We start from the raw sequence: 15,552 nt of genomic DNA, 5'->3' as shown, positions 1-15,552 counted from the left end.
ATTGAAAAGAGAATGTTCACAAATTTTAAATTATAATTATAAAATTTGAACTATATTGTTATTATTATTGAAAATTAAGTTTTTAATGAACATGTTCCATTTTTTTGGGAGGGGGTAATAAAAGAACATGTTCAATGGGTAGACCCTAGAATGGACCCTGGGTAGATTTTGATTCCAAAAACCTGGAAGGGATCAATTCTAGGTTCTGCCTTGAAACCAAACCGAACCAACCCATGCTCACCCCTATTGTTTGTTCATCTTGCCTCAATTTATTCATTTTGGCCAACAAAATTTATGATATATAGTTTTATAATGTAATTATAATTTAAAATTAATTACTTTGTTAATTAACTCATTTGTAATTTCATAGGGCAAGATAGACATAACCAAAAAGTGATACTTATTTGACTTGGACTGGCTTCACTCAATTAAGGATATCGTTGAAGCCATTCTGCTTCAATTTCACTTAAGAAAGCCCACACATCACATGGGTCCCGACTAATATACATTCAAGTCATGTGCATTTCCCCCCAAAGTGGTTATGGAAAACGCATGATTTTTTCTAGCTTATGGTTTCTTTTTCTCCGTTGTTTTTTGCCTACATAATTGATAGAATACAATCTCTAAACCAAACAGCATCTGGACAATCAGGAAAGGGGGGAAATTCACCCTTGGGTCCTGTGTAATATTTTGATCTTACAAAGATCAAATGAGTTTTGTTTGTTACCTTTTGGCCCAAGGAGCTTTTAAATCACAACAAATAGTCAAATAGCAGGTTTCCTCATATTTTGGACTCTATGCAGAGGGAGCTGAAGTAGGAGAGAGTATGTGCAAGTACTATCATGGTCCTCGCATCTTCTCAACAATGTGCCTGCCCTTTTCTTCAATATGACGCCTTTTTTCTTCAAATTTTTCTCCCATTTTCTTTCCCAAACCCATCATCCTTTCTCTCCTTCCTATTCTCTTAGGTTTTACATCCTCATCAAACGAGGTCTGTTCTGTTATCGCTACTGACCTTGATGTTGGTAGATACTCTGGGTTATTGGGTCCGTTCTTGTTGTAGATTTCTTGTGCTTCGTCATTCTTTGAAAGTGGAGCCCTCAAATCTTGCAAGGACTGGCTGCCGGCAGATTGATTGCTGGAATTCGATGGAGTTAAGCTGGATTGAGAAGAAGATACAGACTCATTTGAGGGCTTCTGGTTTGGCTGTTGAACAGATACATCAGTTGCTGCTTTTCCATGTTTGTCTTCGGGATAATCACTGGGTCTTTGCTTGTTTCCCCTACATGATTCAGGTTGTATCTTTGCATCCCCAAGCTGGCTGGGTGCATCACAAATTCTGGACTCACTAACAGGTTCTTGATTAACCCATATAAATGGAGCAACTTTTTGGGGAACCCAGTCATTCTTATCTGCTAACATCCATGGGATGCACACACTTTCACAATTTGGAAGTACTAAAGTTTCTCGGATGGCTGCCTGCAGAAATGAGAAGTATCAAACAGAAAGCTTCCACATTTTCATTGTTTTTTAATATTGGTTCAGTGTACTAAGAAAGTAAAACACATGATACATGGTTACATTTGGATCAACAATAATCTTGTACAAGTAATCTAAAAATTTGAGGGTTTTAAAGGAGGCAAATCCCACTTCCTTCTTGTGCAACTATAAGATTGGGTGTGAAACCTAGATATTGGTAGATTACAGAGGCACAGAACCAACCAAGCCCGTGGTGATTGTTTCAACCCATATAAAGATTTTTTTAACCTGCACACCTTTTGTTCACTGCCTTTGGCACAAAACCCTAGAGATTGGGTCATGTACACTTCCTCTTCCAAGTCACCATTCAATAAAGCATTTTTTATGTCCAATTGGTGAAGTTCCCAGTCAATATTTGCTGCCAATGAAAGAAGAATCCTGATAGAGTTCATCTTGGCTACTGGAGCAAAAGTCTCTGCATAGTCCACTCCATATACCTATGTAAAGCCTCTTGCTACCAGTCTAGCCTTGTACATTCAACAGTTCCATCAGCCTTGTGCTTCACTGTGAACACCCACTTGCAACCCATCGGTTCCTTCCCTTTAGGAAGGTCCACAAACTCCCAAGTGCCATTTTTTGTGTAAATCATCAATTTCTTTCTGCATTGCATCTGACCATTCAGGTTTAGACAAAGCTTATGCCACATTCTTAGGGACGGGGACACTGTCCACAGAAGAGAGGAATGCACGGTATGAAGGTGAAACATGATCATAGGACACAAAATTAAAGATAGGATGATTAGTAGTACAAGACCTAACACCCTTTCTCTTAGCAATAGGAATATTAAGATCATTGATGACAGGTGAATCAACATTCAGAGGAACAAACACATCAATAGGAGCAAATGTACCTGGCTGATGAGACGGATTTGCCTCGGGTGAATCCGATGATGTTGGTTGCATAGTATCAGGTTCCACGACTCTTAAACTCTGCTGGATTTTATGGTGACGATGAAAAACCCGAAATGGAGGAGGATTGGGTAAAGGAGGTAGTTGAGTTTGAGTCGCCTGTTTCTCCTCAACCCTACTCTCCCCCTGAGGAGAAATCGAGAAAAAAGGTTGATTCTCAAAGAAGGAGACATCAATGGAGACATAGTACTTGCGAGAGGTAGGATCCTAGCAACAATACCCCTTTTGAGATAAAAGAGTAACCAAGAAAAACACAAGGAATAGCCCAAGGATCGAGCTTACCTCGAGTAGGGGACAGGTTATGGACAAAGCAACGACACCCAAAAACACGCATCGGAATGGTGGACAACGATGCTGTAGGAAACAAAAGCTGATGTGGGGCCTTATACGCTAGTAGCCGAGAGGGCATGCAATTGATGATATATGTAGCACACAAGACTGCATCCATCCAAAAACGTTTTGGCACATTCATATGAATTAATAAGCCATGAGCTACTTCGAAAAGGTGGCGGTTCTTCCGTTCAGCCACACCGTTTTGTTGGGGTGTCCTGGCACAAGAGCTTCGCTGAAGTGATCCACTCGAAGCAAAAACTCCGTAAGATCACTATGGAAGTATTCCTTCGCATTGTCCGACTGGAAGATATGGATTTCCGTTTGGAACTGAGTGAACACCATGCGTTGAAAATCTTTCACAATTTTTGGCACTTCATCTCGAGATCGCATAGGGTAAACCCAGGTGTATCTAGAATAATCATCAATCAAGGCAATGAAGTACTTATAGCCAGCCTCAGTAGGTAGAGTAACAGGGCCCCAAACATTAGAATAAACAATATGAAATGGAAATTCAGATCTTTTATTTCGCAAAGGTAAAGAACTCCTATAATGCTTACTCAATTGACATGTTTAACACTATAACTGACTCACTGACAAGGACTCAAACAACTTTGGAAACATAACTTTTAATGACTCAAAAGACAGATGACCTAGACGACTATGCCATAAATAGGCTTGACTCTCACTTGACAGACTCATGGACTCTGTAGCCACAAGACCAACTTTATTCTCCAACACATAAAGACCATCCACCATGCTTCCTCTACCAATCATCTTCCTCGAGGCCAAATCCCGAAACACACATGAAGACGGAAAAAAAAGTGACTGAACAATTCAAGGAGTGAGTTAGACTACTAATGGACAACAAATTAATAGGTAATTTCGGAACATGCAGTACATTAGGAAGGGTAAGGCCAAGTGGGAGAGGTATGGTACCTCGACCAACTATGGTAGAAAAAGAACCATCAGCTAGTCTTACCTTATCTCTCCCAGAGAGAAGATTATATGTCTGAAACAAATTTGACTTACCGGTCATGTGGTTTGAGGCTCCGGAGTCAATAATCCAAGGAGAATCAGTGGTATGAGATGACACATGGAAGGCAGTGGCAACATTACCTGATGTAGGCGCAAACGAGGTAGAGAGAGTAGGACCAGAATCCATCTGGCGGAGAGTCCTACCATACAATTCCAAATGTTCATGAAAGGAGTTGATAATATCTTCCTTAGGGTCAGAACTGGGATGCCTCTCCTGAGTTACCAAAGGACTAGTCTCTGTCGACGCCATATTAGCTGAGTTATACTTTTTCTGATTCTGCTGGCCTGGTTTCTTGCCCTAATTAGGTGTTGACTTCTTACCCAAATCCTGTGCCCACTTAGGTTTTCCATGGAGATCCCAACATGTATCTCTCGTGTGTCGTGTCTTCCGCAAGTGAGTGCACCAAAGTGTGCTCTTATCATCTGTTTTTTTTTTCTGAGAGTCACACTTTTTAAAACCACCTCCAACATATCTGTATTTCCCCGAATAGCTAGGGCAACTGACTCCCCTTCTACACCATTCATCACACTTCTTCTACTCTCTTTTGACTGCACCAAGGCATACACCTCCTGAACTGACGACAAGTCTTTACTACCCAAGATTTGCACCCTGATGGACTCATACGAAGGATTCAGCCCCAGGAGGAAGGCAAAGACTCGTTGCTGAGATACAAGTGACTTATATGCCTTTGCATCTTCATCACACTTCTAGTTCACATTCTAATAGTGATCAAGCTCTTTCCATATCGATGTCAAATTAGAATAGTACATCGAGAGACTCCTCTCCCCCTGCTTGCAAGTAGAGGATTCAGCTTGCAGTTGATATATCTTTGCATAATGTCTGCTCTGAATAAGTGGACTTCGCTTGTTCCCATATCTCACAAGCAGTTTCAGCCCACATAAAAGTCTTCCTTACTTGTGGCAGCATGGAAACTAAGAGCCAAGACATCACCATACTATTCTCTTGGTTCCACCTATCATATTCAGCACTTTCGTACTTTGGTTCTTTCACTCTCCCATTGATGTATCCTATTTTCCCCCTAGCAGTGATGTAGAGTTCTATTCCCCTAGACCACTCAAGTTTGTCAAAGGGAATAACAGCCATGGGAAAACTCATATCCATTCCCCCACTCACTCCATTGTGGCTCCCTGAAATCTCTGAAGTAGCAGAATTCTCAGACGACATGGTCAAAACAGATAATAAGTCCCAAACACCGGACTTAGGGCCCCTCCTTACTCCACAGAAAAATGCTCCACTCAGTCCACACCCACACATTTGGGTTTGAAAACAGGCTGAGCACAAACAGTACCAATTTCAGGACAAAACAGAGGCAATATTCGGCAGATTTCAGACCTGTACGATTTTAACAGTCCCAACCTACCAGCCTTCCAGAATGTCTAAAACCATTAATCAGCAAGAGAGATCCTTATCACTTATAATCAAGTCAAACTATTGAGATGACAGGTCATCCTTGACCTACAGTCGTCTTAACACATGAACAGGATCACACGATCCAAAGATAACAGAGGTATAAAGATCCAACGACATTCAGCAGCCCAGGTTCATTTGGTTTTTTACTTGGTACACGACCAAGGAGGGTAAAGAAGAGAAAACGGAAGAACTGTACCAGTTGTAGAGTTGTTTTCCTCAGTCCAGACTCATATCTCTGTTTGATCTGTTCCCTCAGTGAAGCTTGTTTGATCTGCTCTCTCAGTTAGTATTCCTGCTCTGATACCATCTTGACAGTATGGCCAGCCAAAAATAAGAGGAAGAGAAGAGAAGAGAAGAAGAAGAGAGAAGGGAGAAGAGAAGAGAAGGGATTTGCAATGCAACAGTGCTAGCGGCGCCAGCTTTTATTATAATATATATAGGGCGGCAGAAATAAGAAGGGAAAAGACCCTTGTGCCCCTGCTATAAGTGAGTACAATAATATACATAACAGAAGTGAAAAAATAGAAATAAAAAACACTTTAACTAGCCAAACAGACCCTAATACCAACAACTAAATTATTTCAACACACTGCTTAATCCCAATTCATCTTGTAAGATCTTTGGAAAATAACCCATCTTCCAGATTTTTCCTCCTTTTCAGTGTGCATTTGCTGGTTGTAGCTCACATCGTAGAAGTATAAAAAAAAAGAACCTTAAAGATAGTATTACAATGCCAAATACAGAAACAAGATGGTTGGTTGCCATGAATGGAAGAGGTAAATTTTTTATCCAAAATTCTCCTAGTTGAGTCCTCTTTAATGGTAGGTCATATCAACTAGTTGAGATGCAAGGCATGATTGAACTGGTCATATGCGTGGCTTTAGTGTTCTTGCATAAGTAAATAAATGATAACTTATCAGAGAATTGTATCACATGAGTTCAATTTCTGACCTTAAACCGATTGCCCAAGAGCAATGCAACATGTCCACTGGTAATCTTGTGGTCGCCAACAGAAGAATCAAGGTTGAAATCTATGTCAGGCATTGATGTAAACCCAAACCACAACTGATCAGAAGGGGGTGGCTTTATAAACAATCGCACTGTTCCTCGAACTGATGCAACCCTTATTGCCAAAGAAAGAGGCACCTTCAGATAGGAAAAAAGGACATAGTTTAGTGTGTCAAAAGATCTATAAACTGGTTTTCTATTGATGTCAAACAACAAAAAAAGCATCCCAAGTTTGCATTCATGTACTGTGTTTTTATTCTTGGGGGGATTTCATTTTCTTTTTGGTAAGAGAGACAATACTTTCAACTTTCACAATACTTTCATAATACTAATTGTAATGTTAATTGTACCTGCCATCGATGAAAATGAACAGGTAATAGTAATAGAATGCCTAGAGTTTGTTTCATGTTCTCTGATTTTTCTATATTTGGTTCTCTTGCCCTACATTATACAGTGTTTTAAAACTGACCCGGAGGCTGACCTGATTTTCCCTCTAGTTGGCGGGTCAGCAGTTCAACCAGCCAGTTTAAATTTTTATTTTAGTTTTAATTTTTTATAAATAAAGAAAGCTAACAATTGATATTTGAGGCCAAAAAAGGCATTTTTTGGCAAAAATACTGAGTCAAGGCATCTTTGGTGCCTTGCTTCACATAGATCGCAAAAAATTATCCAAAATAAAAAAAAAAAAGAAACACCAAGCGCAAAGTTATGGCCACCAGAAGTTTGCATATATTAGGTTTAATTTTTGATAACACCACCTATATGTATATAATTATATAATGCAGAAACTAATACATTCATAAATACGTAATTTCATATATGCTCCACATACATAGATATAAGTTTTATTAAAAAATTTTAAACTTGAAAAAATATATATATTGTAATTTGTAACCTATGACCCATTGACTGGGTTAAGCAAGTCATTGGTTCAACAAATTGGGTCAGCGGGTTTCTGACCGTGTCAACAGTTTTTAAGGTAGTAGTGGGTTTAGGGTTAACCCAAACTAGAATCACGACCCTATGACAGGTTCAATGGTTCAACTGGCCAAGTCAACAATGGGTTGAAAACACTTAGATATACCCCTCTTCTGGAGAATTGTTCACATTGCTTCATCAGACTAAACAATCATCACCCAATGTTGTCTTTCTTGAACAGAGTAAAATGCAAAAATGAAGCTGGATGGAAGCACATAATAAAACTGACATGTTTTTTTTATTCTCTATTTTCCTTTTTTAAATTTGTAAGTTCCGTTAATCTCACTGCTGTCCTACTACATCAATTTGATATTTGGAGAAAATAGTTTTTCGTTATGCTTTCCATAGTTGTCAAGGCAACACCTAGATGATAAGGTGCTCATGGAGGGTTGCCTTGCTTAGTTTCTAAGATATTTTTACACAATGCTCTTGGATACTTTTATATTCTTAAATTTTTGTGATTATAATAATAAAATAGACATTACTAAACTAAATTGTTCAGTTTGAGATAAAATACGAGATTCATTTTGTTATTTTTCTTATTTGTTAGGGTTCAATCAACATGCATACTGCCTTGAACTCTTGAAGACTTCAAAACATAAGCTGATAAGCATGGAACTTACCTTCCGGGAAAAAAATGACTCAATCAGGTCATCAGGTTATTAAGAAAGTCAACAGTTTTTTTTTTTTTGCAACAAACGTATATAAGTAGGAAGATTTAAAGCTCGGTCTATAGGTCAAGAGGCAAAATCCACCACTATACCATGCTTCCATTACTTGTTTTTGTCACATGGGTTTTGATAAGGGCACCGGAACTATTATCATCTTCAGCATCTGAAATTGCTACGTGCAAAAGATGTACACATTTTCTAGTTAAATGAGATACCCGTACCCATTTTTTCGTCCATAGTTTTAGGAAATAGAGTCATGTCAGAATTTCCCATGTTATACATAATCTAAGTATTGTAGGTTTTGACAGGGAACAATTGCTTTTTAAGTTTAGTCTTCTCCTGGCACAAGACTCAACCTTGAAATTTCCACTCTTCTCCCATCTCCATAACCTATGGTCATCCATGCTAGGACTTTGGGCAGTGCCTTTTAAGTAACTCCAGGAATGCCACAACTTAATTCCCCATTCATTACAAATTCCTTTTGAACTGAGCAAACCATATTGTTGCATACTGTAGAGAACACTGATGTGGGCCCCACTGCAGTGGTCCCCACTGTGTTCGTAGGACAGCAGTGTAGTTATTTGTTTCAGTTATAGTAGTGTCAGTTTGAGTCAGTTTGTTAATTCAGTTGTTATTTATTTCAGTTTTTATTGACTTTATTTATTATGTAAGTACCAAGGGCAGATGTGTCATTTCCATTATGTACTAAACATAACCTATAAATATTAAGAAAGTGGCGGCGGCAGATTAGTAAGAATCTGTCCCTCCTTTCAACAACTTGTGTTCTCTTGTTTCTCTTCTATTCTCTCTCCTTTCTCTTCTGTTTTGCAAATCTAAAACCTTTTAGGATTCAAGACTGATTACAGTCTTGATCTTCTACTTGGTATTAGAGCCTATCTAGGGCTTCTCATGTGTGTCTAGTCCAGCCGACCACATGAGGACTAGCTAGGGCTGGAAGCTTTGAAGAAGTTTTTCAGTGGCTGAATCTTGGAAATTACCAGGAGAGGTTCGCAGCAATTGAACACTTGCCGCGGCTTGCAAAGAGTTGGTAATCAGGAAGAGGCAGCGAAGGTTAGGGTTCAGGTAACCCTAGAAGACAGTAAACCGAAGTACATAAGTAAGTTTTTTTTTACTGAGTTTCAGAGATTGCAATCAGTCGAGATAGGTTGGACCTATCTAGAAAGAGGGGCCGAACTGTGTTCAAGTTTGTTCTAGGGTTTGGCTTGCCGAACTGTGTTTAAGTTTGTTTCTAGGGTTTGATTGTTGGGCCGAACCCCCCTCTTCAAAGGTGATTAGTTTTTAGGGTTTCATATTGCCCTACGACAAGTCCCACTTGTGCGGACTGCTTGGAGAGTGCAGCTGAGCACTTACTTCAGACCTACAGTTGAAACCCTATTTTTGCTCTCGCAGCAGTGGGCCCCACAGTAGTGATTTCAGAAAATAGCATCTCAGATTGATAGGCTGCCTGGTACTGTGCATGCCGATTGATTTCAGATCAGATTTGAGTTGATTTCTTGCATATACTGTGATAGGCGATTGATTTCAGATCAGATTTGGGTTGGTTTCAGATCGGATCAGATCAGATTTGTGTTGGTTTCGGATCAGATTTCAGACTGACTTGTTTGACTCTGTTTTCTGGTATAATTGCTCTAACAGTTTGTAGCCACTGAATCTTGATCAAAGATGGAGTTTAAGGGTCAGGGAGAAAGTAGTTTTGGAAACCACAGTTATGGTGGTGTATCTGAAACCGGGTTTCAGATTACAACTATGAGATTTGATGGGTCAAATTATTTGGAGTGGGCACAATCAGCCATGATGGCTATTGGAGGAAGGGGAAAACTAGGTTACCTCTTGGGAGATGTGAAAGAACCTTCCAAGGAGGACCCAACATACACCAAGTGGGTTCAAGAGAACTATTTAGTTATGGCATGAGATTGACCATCTAGAGACCCTTGAGTGGGAGAGTCCCAAAGATGCACAGACTCACAGAAAGCAAGTTGAGACGAATAGGGTATTTGAGTTTCTGGCTGGTTTGAATTCAGAATATGACATTGTGCGACAACGGATATTGACAATAGATAGTGTGACCCTTTCTCAAGCATACTCCCTGGTGCATAGTGAAGAGACCAGGAGGAAAGTCATGATGCAGCCTCAACCCTCTTTCCCAGCCTTGACAGCTATTAAACCCAAGCCAGGGGATGACTCAGAAAGGGACCAGAAGAAGGAAGATAAACGGGACCTGGTATGTGAACATTGCAAGAAACCCAAGCACACAAAAGATACTTGTTGGAAGCTACATCCTCACTTGGTCCCAGCAAAACTAAGAAATAAGAAGGGTAATGCTCATATGGCAGTGAACACTGATTCAACATCCTCATCAGGCACATCCCTGGAGACTTTAGCTGTTGTTCGGGCTGCCCTCATACAGTTGGAAAAGGAAGTTGGGAGTTCAGCTCAGCCATCTCAGTCACCATCAGCTCCTGCCACATCTGCATTTGCACATTCAGGTACTCGAGCCTCAGCTTAACATGATTCAGCTCCAGGTAATACTGATCACTGCTAGGTAATAGATTCAGGTGCATCTGACCATATAACTAGCTTGCCATCTTTGTTCACTTCTTATCACTTGTCCTCTGGCCGAGATAGAGTATCCATTGCTTATGGCTCTCTTGTTCCCATTTCGGGCAAGGGGGACATCAAGCTATCGGATACTATCTCTTTATCTTCTGTCTTACATGTTCCTAAGCTTGATACTAACCTGCTTTCAGTTAGTAGTATTACCAAACACATGAATTGTTCAATAACCTTTTTCCCTGACCGATGTGTTTTTTAGGATTTGGAGACGAGGAAGGTGATTGGGACTGGCCGTGAGACGAACGGGATCTATCTGCTTGGAGAGAGTTCTCGTCGGGAGGAGTCAGTGGATAAGAAGTCTTTTGTTTCCCAGTCTGTGAGTTCGGTTATGCTTTGGCATAACCGATTAGGTCATTTGTCTTTTAAGTCTTTGAAGAGTCTGTTTCCTGCTTTATTTGAGTCTGTTGAGTTATCAAAGTTGAGGTGTGAGAGTTGTGAGTTTGCCAAACATTGTAGAACCTCTTATTATTTAAGTAATAAAAGGAGTAATTCCTCTTTTGATATTGTGCATACTGATGTTTGGGGGCCATATCATATCTCTTCTATGGGTGGGTACAGATATTTTCTACTGTTTATTGATGACCATACCCGGTTTTCTTGGGTCTATCTTATGCGTTCTCGGGATGAGGTTCCTGCTCTGACCCAAAACTTCCATCAGATGGTTCTCACTCAGTTTGGGACCAAAATCAAAGTCCTTAGATCTGATAATGCAAAGGAATACTTTGCTCAGCCATTGACCTCCTACCTTCTTAGCCATGGAGTTATTCACCAGAGCACTTGCCCTTATACACCACAACAGAACGGCGTTGCCGAAATGAAGAATAGGCATATCTTGGAGGTGGCTAGAAGCATTATGTTTACCTCCAATGTACCTATTCGCTTCTGGGGTGATGCTATCCTCACGACAGTTTATCTCATTAATCGAGTTCCTTCCCGGGTCCTTGATATGAGAACCCCCTTTTCCCTTCTATACCCAGACGAGGAGTTGTTCATTGTTCCTCTTAAAACCTTTGGTTGTACCTATTTCGTTCAGCTTCTCGGGCCTCATCATTCCAAGTTTGAACCTAAGGCCTCCAAATGCGTTTTCCTTGGTTATGCACAAACTCAAAAGGGTTATTGCTGCTATGATCCGGTTTCAGGGAAACGGTTTGTTTTCATGGATGTCACCTTCTTTGAGGAGACACCCTATTATCCTAGGGTTTCTCCTCAAGGGGAGAGCAGTGAGAGTGGGGCTGTTTTGAGTTTCTTTCCTCAGGGGGGAGAGCAGTGAGAGTAGAAGTGGGGCTGTTCCTTTACCTATTCCACTGGGTAATGAAGGTTGTAGTGGTGAGGGTGGTCAGAGGGAGCCGGAGTTGAGAGTCTATCACAGGCGATGCAGGCAGGTTGATCCTAGTCTTCAGCAGTCCTGGCCAGCTCTAGTTCCTTCTGCGCCTCCAGATCCAGAGCCTATTGAGATGCCTCTCACTGTTGCCACTTCCCCTCCTGTGGGATGACCTTGATCTCCCTATTGCCATTCGCAAAGGGAAACGACATTGCACCACTTCTACAGCTCACAGCATCTCACAGTTCTTATTCTATGATCGTCTATCACCATCTTACCGGTACTACCTCACTTCCATTGCCAATGTCCCTATTCCAAGAACAGTGCAAGAAGCCTTATCAGTTCCAGAATGGAAAGATACAGTGCAAGTCGAAATGGATGCGCTGTTGAAGAATAATACTTGGGCACTGGTTGACCCACCAGAAGGAAAGAAACCGGTGGGATGCAGATGGGTGTTCACTGTGAAGCATAGTGCTAATGGCTCTATTGAAAGGTACAAAGCCCAGCTGGTTGCAAATAGGTTCACTCAGACTTATGGTATAGACTACTTGGAGACCTTTGCCCCAGTAGCCAAGATAACCACCATTCGAGTTTTGTTATCCCTTGTAGCAAATCATTCTTGGCCCATGTTTCAGATGGATGTTAAAAATGTCTTTCTGAATGGAGACTTACAAGAAGAGGTTTACATGCATTTGCCTCCTGGATTCTATGATACAGAGACAGGTATGAAGTTTTGCCGACTGAACAAGGCATTGTATGGTTTGAAGCAATCACCTAAAGCCTGGTTTGATAGGTTCAGATTAGCCCTTGGAAGGTTTGGTTATGTACAGGCCCAGTCAGATCATACACTATTCATCAAGAGGGTGGAGTCCTCTCTGACACTACTAGCAGTATATGTTGATGATATTGTGGTGACAGGAAATGACAGTCATGAGATTGAGTCCCTCAAACAGCTCCTTCATCAACAGCTCCTTCATCAAGCTTTCCAACCAACAGTTATATGTTCTAGATCTGTTGGCGGAAACTAGAAAGTTGGTGTTAAGCCGACCGATACACCCATCGAACAAAATCACAAGATTAGTGCCGAGGGTGGGGAGCCTCTTGAAGACAAAGTTATGTTCCAACGGTTGGTTGGAAAGCTTCTATATCTCTGCCTCACTTGGCCGGATATCAGCTATGCGGTTAGTGTTGTTAGCCAGTACATGCACTCCCCTAGAACTTCTCATCTCAAGAACAATAATCACATGAGGGTGGAAGTCTATATAGATGCCGATTGGGCTGGAAGTGTTGATGACAGAAGGTCTACCTCTGGATATTATGCCCTGGTGGGAGGTAACCTTGTCTCTTGGAGGAGTAAGAAGCAAAGTGTTGTTTCCCGCTCCAGTGCTGAAGCAGAATACAGGTCAATGGCTAATGGAGTGGCTGAAATCTTATGGCTGAGGTCACTACTTGAAGAGTTGGGTATTGACTATGAAAAGCCCTTAATGTTGTATTGTGATAATCAGGCAGCTATTAATATAGCCCACAACCCTAGCATGACAGAACTAAACATATCGAAGTTGATCAACATTTTGTGTGAGAAAGGGTCACATCACAAGAAGTGTGTCTTCCGTACATCACATCTAATATGCAGCTCGCGGATATCCTCACCAAGGCTGTACCAAGGAAGAAGTTAGAGACAGACCTATCCAAGTTGGGCATGATAGATATCTACTCCCAACTTGAGGGGGAGTGTAGAGAACACTAATGTGGGCCCCACTGCAGTGGTCCCCACTGTGTTCGTAGGACAGCAGTGTAGTTATTTGTTTCAGTTATAGTAGTGTCAGTTTGAGTCAGTTTGTTAATTCAGTTTTTATTTACTTTATTTATTATGTAAGTACCAAGGGCAGATGTGTTCTTTCCATTATGTACTAAACATAACCTATAAATATTAAGAGAGTGGCGGTGGCAGATTGGTAAGAATCTGTCCCTCCTTTCAATAACTTGTGTTCTCTTGTTTCTCTTCTATTCTCTCTCCTTTATCTCACTTTCTCTTCTGTTTTGCAAACCTAAAACCTTTTAGGATTCAAGACTGATTACAGTCTTGATCTTCTAATCATACAACTTCATAGTGCTTGACCACATGACTCTCCTTGTTATCAGAAATTGCAAATAAGTTGGGGAGGATGGATTTCAAAAGTCTTGACCATACTACTCATCCAACCAGAAGTAGGCATTACTGTATTAAAGCCATCCCCACTTTTTAGTTTCTTACATTTTAAATATGGAAAAATAGTGGTGCTGGAACTCTAATTTTTTTAATTTCTTTTGAAGGGTGTTAAAAAAATCTTTAGAAAATGCATAGGGTTAGATGCTTAAATGCAAAAAATGTTCACAAACCTGAGAGACTTGGTTGGCAATGGATTTTAATATTGATTTCCACCTTGATTTGTAATTTGATGTCCAACTTGTGCTCTTTGAGTTCCTCAACTCATCTGCCACAGATGACATCTTAACCTCAAAACATAGCATAAACATCATGCAACATCAATTAAATTAACTTGGGACTATATAAATGTAGTTAAATTATGGCCTAAATGGAAAATAAGAAATACTATAGTTAATAAAAATTTAAAATAATTATGGGGTAGCGAGCACATTTTGTTAAAACAATATTATTTTATAAGGTGGAACCTGCATAAAATAAAATTCACGGAATAATTAATAAAAATGTAAAAAGGAAAAGGTGTAAAATGATCACCTTGTTTTAGCATACAAAAGTGAAAGTGTTAGCTTTCATATTAGAGAAGAAAAGAGAGAAGAAGGTTGAAAGAAATCTAGTGACAACACCTCTATCCTGATCTTATTATTTATGGTAAAGTTTTAAGAGATGGAGTACAATTACAAAATCCGCCCCTGATTAGTAGACAGAAAAGAACATATTAGTACAATAGAGCCCCAGGCCCACTAATCCTAAGAAAGAAGCATAAAAAGGGGACCACATAACATAACCAATAAAATCCCAAGCCCACAATGCTAGGTCTCACAACACTGCCCCTCAAGCTGAGCATAGATAGCTTTTATACCCAGCTTCCAATAACAGCTACATAAATCTTGCCTTGGTGATCCCCTTGGTAAAAATATCAGCCAGTTGTCTTGTAGATGACATACAAGGGATACAAAAGTCCCCAGAAACATTTGTTTCTCGCACAAAGTGTGTCAACCTCAATATGTTTTGTTCTATCATGTTGGATTGGGTTGTTGGGAATGTTGATTGCAACTTGATTATCAATACAGCTTAGAGGACCAGTCACATCTATCCCCAACTCTTTTAGAAGAATCTGAAGCCAAAGTAATTCAACAACTCCATGAGCCATAGCCCTACATTCAGCCTCAACACTTGATCATGCTACAACAGTCTGTTTCTCACTCCTCCAAATAACAAGATGACCACCAAGAAAGGTACAATATCTAAATGTAGACCTCCTATCTCCAAGAGAACCTGCCCAATCAGCATCAACGTCAACATAATCTTCCACCTCTATTTTGTCATGTTTCTTAAACAGTAATCCCTTCCCGGAGCTGTCTTGAAGTATCTCAAGATCCTTTCCACTACCTTCATAGGTGGAACTCGTGGAGCATGTATAAATTGGCTAACCACATGAACTGCATATTGAATGTCAGGTTTAGTGAGAGATAAATAAAGTAGTTTAC

General features: G+C 40.3%; 1 protein-coding gene across 1 annotated transcript in view; it reads right to left on the bottom strand.

The window, feature by feature from the left end:
- Window positions 1-383: 383 nt before the first annotated feature.
- The window catches only part of LOC148864071 (uncharacterized), a 63,673-nt gene continuing 48,504 nt past the window's right edge, over window positions 384-15,552 (bottom strand). Inside the window, exons 5-7 of the mRNA XM_088979230.1 lie at window positions 14,239-14,333; window positions 6,199-6,393; window positions 384-1,479 (exon numbers count right to left, since the gene is read on the bottom strand). Of these exons, the coding sequence (XP_088835356.1) occupies window positions 841-1,479; window positions 6,199-6,393; window positions 14,239-14,333 (929 nt within the window). The 3' untranslated portion in view covers window positions 384-840. The remainder of the gene's footprint in view (window positions 1,480-6,198; window positions 6,394-14,238; window positions 14,334-15,552) is intronic.

The sequence above is a fragment of the Nelumbo lutea genome, chromosome 3, assembly GCF_056320005.1.
Source record: "Nelumbo lutea isolate HS-2025 chromosome 3, American lotus-T2T, whole genome shotgun sequence".
NCBI lineage: Eukaryota > Viridiplantae > Streptophyta > Magnoliopsida > Proteales > Nelumbonaceae > Nelumbo > Nelumbo lutea.
This window is presented reverse-complemented; position numbering and strand designations above follow the sequence as displayed.